The sequence below is a fragment of the Thunnus thynnus genome, chromosome 13 (assembly GCF_963924715.1).
Source record: "Thunnus thynnus chromosome 13, fThuThy2.1, whole genome shotgun sequence".
In the NCBI taxonomy this organism is placed as follows: Eukaryota; Metazoa; Chordata; class Actinopteri; order Scombriformes; family Scombridae; genus Thunnus; species Thunnus thynnus.
In genome coordinates this window covers 30945085-30956728 of record NC_089529.1, presented here as the reverse complement: position 1 = coordinate 30956728, position 11644 = coordinate 30945085, and the positions used below count along the sequence as shown (strand labels likewise).

The 11644-nt window shown below is 40.6% G+C and overlaps 2 protein-coding genes across 2 annotated transcripts in view; one reads left to right on the top strand and one right to left on the bottom strand.

Moving 5' to 3' along the window:
- zmat2 (zinc finger, matrin-type 2) overlaps positions 1-2614 on the bottom strand; it is a 4815-nt gene extending 2201 nt beyond the window's left edge. Inside the window, exons 1-3 of the mRNA XM_067609029.1 lie at positions 2507-2614; positions 627-726; positions 1-74 (exon numbers count right to left, since the gene is read on the bottom strand). The exon at positions 1-74 is cut by the window's left edge and continues 50 nt beyond it. Coding sequence (XP_067465130.1) covers positions 1-74; positions 627-726; positions 2507-2524 — 192 coding nt within the window. The 5' untranslated portion in view covers positions 2525-2614. The remainder of the gene's footprint in view (positions 75-626; positions 727-2506) is intronic.
- A 1206-nt stretch (positions 2615-3820) lies between these two features.
- Positions 3821-11329, top strand: slbp2 (stem-loop binding protein 2). Its single transcript, XM_067609028.1, has 9 exons — positions 3821-3959; positions 6065-6214; positions 6473-6556; positions 7038-7115; positions 7205-7348; positions 7424-7597; positions 7800-7962; positions 9474-9603; positions 10421-11329. The coding sequence occupies exons 1-9, from the start codon at positions 3907-3909 to the stop codon at positions 10483-10485; spliced, it is 1041 nt and encodes a 346-aa protein (XP_067465129.1). The 5' UTR covers positions 3821-3906; the 3' UTR covers positions 10486-11329.
- The last annotated feature ends 315 nt before the right edge of the window (positions 11330-11644 follow it).

Below are 11644 nucleotides of genomic sequence, written 5' to 3'. Positions count from 1 at the left end.
CAGTTTGGACTCCAGGTCCACTTTATAGTCTCTGTGGCGCAGGAGGTCCCGCTTGACCGGCGGCGCCACTTTCCCTAAAAGACACATTCATTTATCCATTAATACAAATATTCATCACTGGTTCATCATTTCACAAACTGACGAGATGATTCAGAACAAACTGCTGGACGACTCAGGACCGACGTTTGTGTTTTCTTTGTGTGAAAGAAAGTAAAAGGACCAGTTCCCAGTGTTCCCAGTGTTCCCAGTGTGTTAAAGCAGCAGTCAGGTGTCTGTAATCATTCCTCCTGTTCATACTGGATATTAAAACATCCTTCAAATGTGCTTTGAGTGCATTTAAAAGACTCATCTGGACGCTGAAGCTTCATATGAGCTCCATCACTTCCATTATAAGGTCGTTATGAAGGATCTTCTGATGGTCAGTGTGAACAGGATGAATGATTACAGCAAGATAAACAGGTTTAATGTTCATTTGAAGACTGACTGTTGCTTTAATGACACACTTGAAAAAACAAAACTGTGAACTCCTCCTTTAAATCTACAACTCAGAAGCGGAAAACAAACATGAGGTTGAACCCGAGTCGACCTCTCGGTTGATCTGTTTTAATATTTATCTATCTTCTCACCATCTCTCCTCTCTCGGTCTCTCTCCTCCGTCAGCCGTTTCTGAGCGAGGTGTTCATACTCCTCTTTGTCCCACTTCCGACGGAAGTCAGTTTTACTCGACTGGAGGAAAAAAGACGAAGAAGAAGGAGGAGACGAGTCAGAACAAGAAGAAGAAGAAGAAGAAGAAGAATTCTCACATACACATGAAAACAGCAGCATGTTGTCAGTTCATATTCAGCAACATGATTTAAAACATCTGTAATCAATATTCTGATAATCCAACTATAAGAGCTGCAACTATTGATTAAAGTCTCTTCCTGTCAAAAACATGTTTTTCTTCAGGTTCCTTCGGTCGATGTCGTTCTCTGTTGCAGTTTGTTTTCACTTTGATCTGCTGAAGGTTGAACACGTGGGAACTAACACGCAGGATCGATGACATCACAGCTAGTTCGGAGCCAATCGTGGTTCAATACTCAGCTGACACTAGTGTGAATGTGGAGACATGAAGCCAAACACTGAGGATGAACTTTACTGTGAAGGAGGAAACGTCTGGTGTCAAACGTTAAACATTAAATATATTTACAGAAGAAGAAGAGACGTCGTTTTGAGGACTTTAACGTGGTAACTACACTTCTTTGTTTCACCGTATCAGACTTATTGTTCCAAACAGACTAGTTTTATATGTCTGTTATAATATTTCATGCTGATCAACATTCAGAATGTGAGAAGCTGCAACCAGCTTTAAAAAAAAACATCTAAAACTATGACTCGATTATGAAAAAGTGCTGATGATGGTTGCAGCTCCGTCACTCACAGACACTCAGTTTACAGCCGACACAAATACAATCACACAACAGATTCATCAATAACACACGGCTCTATACGTCAGGACAGCTGTACGGTCTTATCATGTTTGTTGTTGTGTCTTTTTGTCACATTTAGGGTTTGTCTGAATGAGGTCATGATAACTCCTTTTGTTAGATGATATATTGCCACTGATGAAATGATAATATAACAGCGTGAATTTATCAAAATGCTGAAACGTTCTGGAAACAACCTGCTGAAACAGGAAGACAGATTCTCAGAAAAAAACAGCTGTTTTATTTCTGATGAAAAGCTTAAAAATGCTGAATTACAACCACAGAGAGTTTCCAGGAGATGTGAAAGCGTCTGACACAGAACATCTGCTGCTGTGTGAAAGAAAGAAGCTACAGAGGACTAAAGAAACCAGAGAATATTCACATATAAGAAGCTGAAATAACAAGTTTTTCCTTCTTAAAAAAAACAATTACTCAATTATTTAAGTAGTTGGCAGGTTGCATCTTGAGCTTTAGAGAACAGAATGATTCATCGATTGATGGAGGAAATAGTGGACAGATTAATCAATAATAAAAATAATGGACAGATTAATCAATTATGAAAATTATCGACGGATTAATCAATAATACTTCTGTGTTTGTTGCTTTTATTGTGAAATGACAAAACTTAAAGACGCTTTTATTCTGAAGAATTCTGGCCGGAAGTCTGATTGTTTTGGCAGCTAGCGGAACAGAAGCTAATGTTTAGCAGCGTTTATTCTCTTCTAATGATGCAGCAGAGACATAAACTGTGACTCAGACTGATACTTTAGGAAACACAAAGTTAACATTAACACCGCCGAGGTTAAAACTAAACCGGAAACCTTTACGTTATTGTCCGTTAGCAGGCTAGCTGTCGTTAGCCGCTAGCTGACGCGCCAGTTGCGAGCGTTTAAAACGGTCTTAAAATGCTTCAAACCGATTTAGTCTGAGTCACCAACAGCTGTGATAAACACAGAAACAAATGCCAAAGCGAGAGTCTCTTAGCTGGGAAGTAAATATTATATTTTTAAAGACAAAACAAGCCCAGATAAGAAACTCACCCCACTTCCAGACGCCATCTTTGTCTTCTTCTTCTTTGTGTTTATTGACGGATCGAAAACCAACTTTAAAGGAGCAAACCGCCTCCTGCTGTACGGAGGCTGTTAGTTCATCTGAGAACTGATGGGTCCATAGACAAACAAACAAACAACCCCCCCTTCTGTCCAAAAATGTCCAAAAGTTTACTAATCCAATAATACTACATTATTAATGTAATATTGTATATTCATAAATCTAACTTCTTTAATCACAAACATTGATTTTTTTTTAGTCTTTGAAACTGATTTAAAGCAGCAAATAAAAACAATCAATCAAACTTTATTTGTATGACAGTTTTATTGCAGATCAAAGAGCTTCACAGATGACTGACAGCTGATAATAAGACAGAACAAACACAGACAGTAAAACTATCGGACACTGATGTACATGAGAAATAAATATCATGAAAAAGTAATAAAATAAAAATAGATTATAAGACTATAACAGTAATAAAATAGAGTGAAATAAACATTTAATTAAAAAAAAATAAAACAATAAAACATGCTTCAGTCTTTCAACGTTTGACCTTCTGTAGAAATAAAGTACTCAGTCAGACTCAGAACGCAGAGAACGAGTTTGATCCTACAAACATCCAATTAAATTTAAAAAATTAAAATTTATTCACAGAATGGAACACAATAATAATAGTGAACTATGAAAACTATTGATTGTACAAAGGAAATAGTACGGAGGCCTGGAGTGGTCATAGAGAAATAAATATATATATATGGAGGCCACTTTTAACATAAAGCATTTATTGAGGTGATGTTGAATGACTTGTGAGCGTCAGTTTACTGTTGGTGCACTTTTAACTCACCTAATCCAGATCATGTCTGCCATCATCAGACCTGTAGACTTTACCATGATGTAACCACGTAAAACCAATTAGCTGTTACTAAGGCTCCACTAACACACGCTGACTGATCCTCTAATCTAGTAAACTAATCAGTATTTATCAGCTGAGACACAATAATAGTGACTGAATCACTGATAAAGTACATGAACAGTACATATATACACGTATCTCGTGCGCAATAACATTTCCAGCACTGTGCGACGATATGTTTTCTCCATATGACCGCTCCGGGCTTCCGTAACAGTGGAGGTTGGATGTAGAAGCTAAAGTCTAGTTTGATGAGACAGATAGTTGATGTATATTTGGGGCTTTATTAATTACGTTAGTGACGTCACAGTGATAATGGTGACTGGAGGGGTTTTTAGACCGGAAGCGGCGCAGGTGAGGCGGGCGGCGGCGGCGGTAGGCTCCGCCCCCCTGCAGGTGCGGCTCATTAAAAAGCTGTGAAAGCGGAATAATGGCGTCTGTCCGTCTGAAGTGAAGGCGCCAAAACTCAAAACTGCAAACATGTCCAGCAGCAGAGTGGAAACAGCAGCGCAGAGCCCGCTGCTCTCCTCCAGGTGTGTAACAGCAGCCAGAGAGGGTTTTTAATTCAGGTACCGTTCAGACAGGAAACCCGGGAAATACCCGCAAATACACCTGCTGACACGTCTCTGAAGTACTGGAGCATCTGTAAAATACTCCGAGTCTCCCTGTCGATCCACATAAACACACATGTTTTACTGTTTCTGGCTTTTTAAAAGTACTTGTATGTTTCTAGAAGGATAACGAAGCAGGTTTGTGTGATTCTGCTCAACTTTAACATTTAGTGCTTGTTGGCAGAATATTATTAAAATGATTCAGATAAAATGAAGCATTTAAAAGATAAACAGGTTGAAGACTCATGGGAAATGTAGTTAACGAGTAACTGGTGACAAAATGACAAACAAACGTCATTAAACTCCTTAATTCTTTCTGAATTATTGTTATTAATATTTGAAACATTTAGTTTTCAGACTTCAGTATTTCACAAGAAAATTAACATAAAAATACACAATTTTGGCTTTTTCAGAAAAACAAAAGAATTTTGATTAACTTTGTGTTTTTAATGGAAATGTAACCAGTTTATTAGTTTAACTGGCTGCAAATCAAACTTCCCTTTGAGGAAAATAAAGAGAAAAATCAGAATTTATTCACTTTTCTCTCAAATTTATCTTGAACCCTTTTGGATTTAAAAGACTCTTGAGTTTTATATTAAGTGATGTTTACAGGTGTTTAAGGTATTTCCTAGTGTTTTTTTTTTTTTTTTGCTCAACCTGTCCTGCAGACAGTGGTGGAAAATAACTACATATAAACTATATTTACTCAAGTACAGTTTTGAGGTACTTGTACTTTACTTGAGTATTTCCATGTGATGCTACTTTCTACATTTCAGAGGGAAATATTGTACTTTCTACTCCTCTACATTTATTTGACAGCTTTAGTTACTTTTCAGATGAAGATTTGACACAATGGATAATATAACAAGCTTTTAAAATACAACACATTGTTTAAGATGAAACCAGTGGTTTCCAACCTTTTTGTCTTTTGACGTCTTACAAAAAGCAGTGTGTAGTCGGGGTCACATTTCACATGTCTATGAGTTGTTAACAGCTCCACCAAATAGTGATTTTTCCCTCTAAACTTCTCACATGCTTTCATTTCAATAAATGTTCAAATGATCCAATATTTCAGCAAAAATCAAAGATTAGAGAAAAAGTCCAAAAACTGAAAACAGATTTGTGTATCAGAACTTTGTTTTTTCTTCTTTCCTCTCCCATTAATCATCTCACCACCCCTCAGATTTATCTGCTGACCCTTTGGAGGGGCCCGACCCCTAGGTTGGGAACCACTGGACTAAACTAGCTAACTGTATATAAAGTAGTGTAAACTAGCTCCACCTCCAGCAGCTACAACAGTAACATGCTGCTCTAACACTGATGCTTCACTATTAATAATCTAATGATGTCATATATAATAATATATCAGTCAGAGGGACCAAACCACTACTTTTACTGCAATACTTTAACTACATCAAGCTCATAATACTTATGTACTTTTACTGCAATACTTTAACTACATCAAGCTCATAATACTTATGTACTTTTACTGCAATACTTTAACTACATCAAGCTCATAATACTTATGTACTTTTACTGCAATACTTTAACTACATCAAGCTCATAATACTTATGTACTTTTACTGCAATACTTTAACTACATCAAGCTCATAATACTTATGTACTTTTACTGCAATACTTTAACTACATCAAGCTCATAATACTTATGTACTTTTACTGCAATACTTTAACTACATCAAGCTCATAATACTTATGTACTTTTACTGCAATACTTTAACTACATCAAGCTCATAATACTTATGTACTTTTACTGCAATACTTTAACTACATCAAGCTCATAATACTTATGTACTTTTACTGCAATACTTTAACTACATCAAGCTCATAATACTTATGTACTTTTACTGCAATACTTTAACTACATCAAGCTCATAATACTTATGTACTTTTACTGCAATACTTTAACTACATCAAGCTCATAATACTTATGTACTTTTACTGCAGTAAAGTACTTCTTCATCGCTGTTTATTTATATCGTGACTTTAATCGTGTTTGTTTTCTTCAGCTTCTGTTTCAGTCCGCGGTCGTGTGTTTGTGCGAAGGGCTGGTCGGCGGCCATGTGGAACGGCCTCCCCGACCCGCTGCTGGCTGGATGCTCCGCCCCCGAGCCGTGGCTCCTCCCCGGCTGCAGCTCCGTCTACGACAGTCTGGTCAGGTGAGAAACACACCAGTTCAACCATCAAGACGCGTCTAACATACAAACGCTTCTTATTATTGATGAATCTTCATATAAAATGTTGTGATATCTTTAAACGCTGCATGTTTCACTGATCATAACTATTGATCATCTCTCTTATTGTTTCCTTCCTGACGTTGTAACTCTTCTGCTTTTGTTGACTGTTTTTTTACTTTTGCATGTGAAGTCGTTTATTCTGCTCTGATAATTAATAAATGTTTTTTGTTCTGGTTGCAGTAACACGTCTCCGCTCCCGTCGCCTCCTGCTGCCAGCGGCGGCCTGCGAGGAGCAGAGCGAGCTGCCGGCAACAAACCTCGCAGGTTCAACAACAACAACTTATTATAACTTAACATCAAATTATTTTACAGCCGTCCAGTGATGTGACATCAGCAGAAACAAAGAAAACGTTTAGTTTAGAGACGTGGCGGCTGCTCTTCTCTTCTTGATGAGTCAGACTGACACCGACAGTTAGCTTAGCTTAGCATAAAGACTGGAAACAGAGGGAAACAGCTAGCATGTCAACAGTCCGGCACATATTTACATACATGTTTACTACTGAGGTCATAGATGCTGTACTGGAGTTCATTATGTTGAATGGTGTTCCTGATATTTTGTCCACTCCATTAACATACATGAAAGGGACAAAATAATAGGAACACTTTTAATATAAAGTGTCGGAGCATCATCGAAGGTTTTCCTCTGTTGTTTGAACACAAGCAGCCAGTGTAAAGACTTTTAAAACTATAATAACCTGTTTTTTATATACATGAACGACCAGCTGTTGGTGTTTGTTTCCTTCAGGTCGTCCATCTTGGAGCGCTGCATCCTCAAAGTGTCCACCAGCAGCGTTGCCGTGGGGACGGACGATCAGGACAAGAGGTCTGACACGTTCTAGATCATATAACAGCGAGAGGACTCAGTTCATTATTTTTAGCTCTTGTTCGACCTCTGACCTCTGACCCCCGCAGGCCTCCTCTCGGCCGCTGCTACCCCCGCCTCCCGGACCCGGCCAACACCGAGACCAACGCCGCGGTTCTGAAGCGGCGGCAGAAACAGATCCAGTACGGAAAAAACACCAGCGGCTACCAGAACTACCTGCAGCAGGTCCCCAAGTGAGTGTCTGAAACCAATAGAATAATCAATAACTAATCAGCACTTAATCAATAAACCCTCCTCTTCTTCCTCAGACACCTGAGGGATCCGAAGCTCCACCCTTCGACTCCCAACAAGTACAGGAAGTACAGCCGGCGCTCCTGGGACATGCAGGTGCGTCTGTGGAGGCGAGCGCTGCACCTGTGGGACCCGCCCACCGACGCCCAGCCGGACGCCGCCGCCGACGCTCCGGACCCGGTGGAGCAACTGTAGGTGTACCCACAATTCACCTGTCACCTTCCATTCCTGCTCGCTTTCATTTATGTTCAGAGGTCAGAGTTCTGTGAGACTGGTTCCCAGTACAGGCTGCTCACTTCTGCCCCCTAATGGCCAAAAATCAGCCACTGCAGCTTTAAATGTTTGTTTTCAGGTTGTTTGTTGTTAAAGTGAGATGAAATGTGGTTGTGGCAGGCAGAGCCAGCTGGCGAAGATGACCTCTGACCTGTGTGAGGACAGAGGAGACAAGCAGAGAGAGAAGGAGACTCCGGCAGCCTCTAAGGCCTCCTCTGTGTCTCCGCTGTCGGCCGACACGTCGCTGGAGCTGCCGGGACCCTGGAGCGTCCCGCTGTCACCGGTAACCTTTTATTTAAACGACGAGATCTCAACCGAAACCGTTCTGCAGGTTTGGAAGCTCTCAGGTTGTTGTTAAGACACCAGTTTACTGGGTTTGATCCAAGAGGAAACCTCCGGGGCTGAAACATGAAAAAACTGCAGTTCCTTGAACGACCACTTGAGGCCCCAAAAGCGAGTCAATCCCCATAGACCCCCACAGACCCCCACAGACCCCCATAGATCCCCATAGACCCCCATGTTAACATGTCCAACTTTACAGCAGAAATAAACATGTTTACAGCCTGGTACAAACAACGGTTTTGGTCTCTGTAGCTAATTTCCTCTTTCATGACAACTGGACGGGGGGTGAATGTTTTTATAACTCACCTGTTTAAATTTTATTAAGCTGTAAAGTTCTGCATAATGAAGGACATGGCTGCTTTGAGTGACAGGTCCACCAGCCGCTAGGTGGCTTGTTTCAGCCGTTCGGCCCCGCCTCTTTGCCCGTTTTTGATTGGCTGGGAGTTAGGCAGAGTCACACACTGCCAAGATGGCGACGGCCGGAGCGGCTCACTTTGAGCTTCAAAACCGCTCTTCAGAAACCAACGAGTGACGTCACGGTAACTACGTCCATATTTATATATAGTCTATGATTTGATCTAATTCAGTTACAAAAATATTATAATAACATTTATTTCACAGCTTTAGTTACTTTTCAGATGAAGATTTCAATAAATATTCAAATTATCCAATATTTCAGCAAAAATCAAAGATTAAAGGAAAAAGTCCCCGCAGGTTGAAGCCCTGATTTTTGACTTGCAGGCAGGATTTCGTTAAACATCCGACACCAGAACATTTAAATAACAGAAAACCTCTAAAAGCAGAATATGAACTCTTTAGAGGGAAACTAAGTGACTAATGGGGACAATCATGTTTGAAACTGGTCCTGTATTGCGAGCGCAGGCTGCAGGTTAATACTTTGGAGCGATGGCGCCGCATTAATGTCTGTCCAGTAAAAGTGTTTCTGCCGCTGACAGCTTGTTGTTCTAAGTGTCTGAATACATGATGGAAGAGACCATGACTCAGCACTGGACCCGTCCCCATCAGACACTGTAGACACAATAAGATGGAAACAGGATCCAGGTCGAGGTTTCCCTTTAATGATTCATTAAGCTGCTTTAAGAGAAACTCAGTGGTTTAACTCAGTGATGTCACGGCGTACTCCACGGTGTGTCGGTACACTGTGACATCACCGTCTGCTGCACCTGTAGCCACACCCGCTCTGATGCCGACGGCTTATTTTATAGATTAGCTAACAGCTTGTTTCTGACGGCAGCCATGTTGGAAATCTGAGCTCAGAACTGCTCAGAAATTCAACCAGTCGTCCGACGGACTGATAGTTGATAGATCAGGTGATTGATAAGACAAAAGCAGGCTGCCTGGCTTTATACTGTCACACTGCGTTGCCATGGTGAAGTGTTGGTGAAGTATTAATGTGTCTGACGTTTTTATCGTCCTGTTCTCTTCCTGCAGGAGCCCGACCGGTCCCACCGGCCTCCTCGCTCCCCTCCCGGCCTCAGCTACTCCTTCAGGAGTCAGCTGACCACCGCCAACAACATGACCGACTGGCTCCGCCTCCTGCTGGAGGCCGACCACGCCCGCGGTGAGACGGTGAAAACACGTCCGTGACACTGGAGACACAAAGAGTTTTATTGAATTAAATGGAGAAACATGACGGTTGATTTACAAAACAATAATATAATAATAGAAGTTATTATAATACTGACGAGAAGGTAGAAAACATCACAAACGACGCGTTCAGAGCAGGTCGACACCTTTTTATTATTATTTCTAAATACTAAAACTAAACTCAGATCCATCCGACCCTGAAAACAACATTCTTCATGTTCAAAGTCAACTTGATGGTTCGTTTTATGTTCTTTAACCTCCAACATGTTGGTCCGTCTCTCAACACTTTCCCCCTTCCTGTCTGGCTCTCAGCTGGAAGCTCATTGGTTCATACTGAAGATGTTAATCTTCAAATATATATACTTATAGTTCAGGCCTGAAACTAACGATTATGTAGTTGGTTCTTACTTGATTTAGTCAGTTTACTGTCACAGAGACTAAAGAAACCAGAAAATATTCATATTTAAGAAGCTGGAACCAGAATTTGGACTTAGTCTTTATGTAACACTTTTCACAACAGATGTCACAAAGTGCTTCACAAGGTGATAAAACAAGTCCGATTAAATAAAAGTAAATCCAGTAAAATAATTGAGACTAATAGATTACTTTACTAATCGTTGTGTAGTTTGTAACTAACAAACAGGAAATGGAGCGTTTGTTGGTGTGTTTTCAGCGGCGGACATGTTTTTTAGTGAGTAATAAAGATATATCTGGTTGTTTTTGTCTCTGCGTGTGAGATTTGATGACCAGCAGAACTTTAACCTTCCTGGTTTTTTGTTTTTTGTCGGCAGATTTCGGCTGTGACGACCAGCAGGTCCCGATGGTTTCTGATCAGCTCTTATGGAATCCATATTGATCATCAGCGGATCTCCATAAGCTCCGTAAACCAGCAAGGTTCAGTCGTCTGTCAACATCTTCAACACCTTCGTCATCACCTTGAAGGAAGCTCGATGTGACGTCTGGACCTTTTAACGTGTCCCCCCTCCCCCCCCGAGCGAGTCGACGCTTCCGGTATACGTTTTTGTCTTTTTAAGATCACTGAGGATTTACTATAACGACAGCAGGGACGCGATTGGTCCGGGACCCCTCGAACTGCTGAGAGGACCCGCCCTCCTCTCCTTCAAGCACCCTGGAGGTGTTGAGATTTCCCGGCTGCTCTTGAAGGCGTCGTGGTGTTGAGCAGAGGGAGGACAGCTGGGACGTTTGGAGCGATAGTTTAGGCACTTTGTTTCTGTTGAACTGCATCCGATGCAGCACTTCTTCTCACCTGCGTCACGTCTCTGCACCGCTGGAAAAGCTGCTCGTTTTTGTACTTGAAGTCACTTATTTTGTCTTTTTGAATCTCATTTATTTATTTTGCTGAACATTTGGTCACTTTATCGCCTGTCTGTAGGCTGTTGTTGTTGTTGTTGTTGTTGTTATCTTTGGTCCACCTTCACCTTCGTACTCTGCTGTCCGTCTCCTCCTCCTCCTCCTCCTCTTCCTCTTCCTCTGCACCGCCATGTTTTTCTAAAAAAAAAAAAAAAAAAAAAACACACCTTGTTTATCGGAGGGAAAAAGGCTGTCGCTTTCTGTTGTTGTGAGTTTTTTCTTTTTTTACTTTTTTTTGTGTTTCTCAATTTGTCATTTTGTGCTTTGAAAGCAAAGCTGAAAGATGTAAAAATCATTAATAAAGATGTAAATAAAGTGTTATAAATTCAGATTCTTCCTCTACAGTTTCTAAAAGTGTATTTGTCCAACGGTCAATCCAACCATATCCATATAAAACACAACAAACGACAGAACGAGGTAATAAAAAAAATATAAAACACGAGTGTACATAAGCAGGATTTATGACATCACAACTTTAAATATATTCACAGATCTGGATTTTAAATGAGGGAAGAACAGATTTTCAACAAGATACCTGAACTGTTTTGTGGTCATAACATGTCAGACACAATTAATTATATGAAGCAGAAGATGTTTGTGTCCTAAAACACAACGGGATGTTTGGTTTGACCCTTTAAATTGTC

Excerpts from the sequence above, each read along its gene's own strand:
- slbp2 (XM_067609028.1), top strand. The coding sequence starts at position 3,907 with ATGTCCAGCAGCAGAGTGGAAACAGCAGCGCAGAGCCCGCTGCTCTCC. Across the intron at positions 3,960-6,064 it reads AGCCCGCTGCTCTCCTCCAG|CTTCTGTTTCAGTCCGCGGT; the intron begins GTGTGTAACAGC and ends TGTTTTCTTCAG. Across the intron at positions 9,604-10,420 it reads GGAGGCCGACCACGCCCGCG|ATTTCGGCTGTGACGACCAG; the intron begins GTGAGACGGTGA and ends TTTTGTCGGCAG.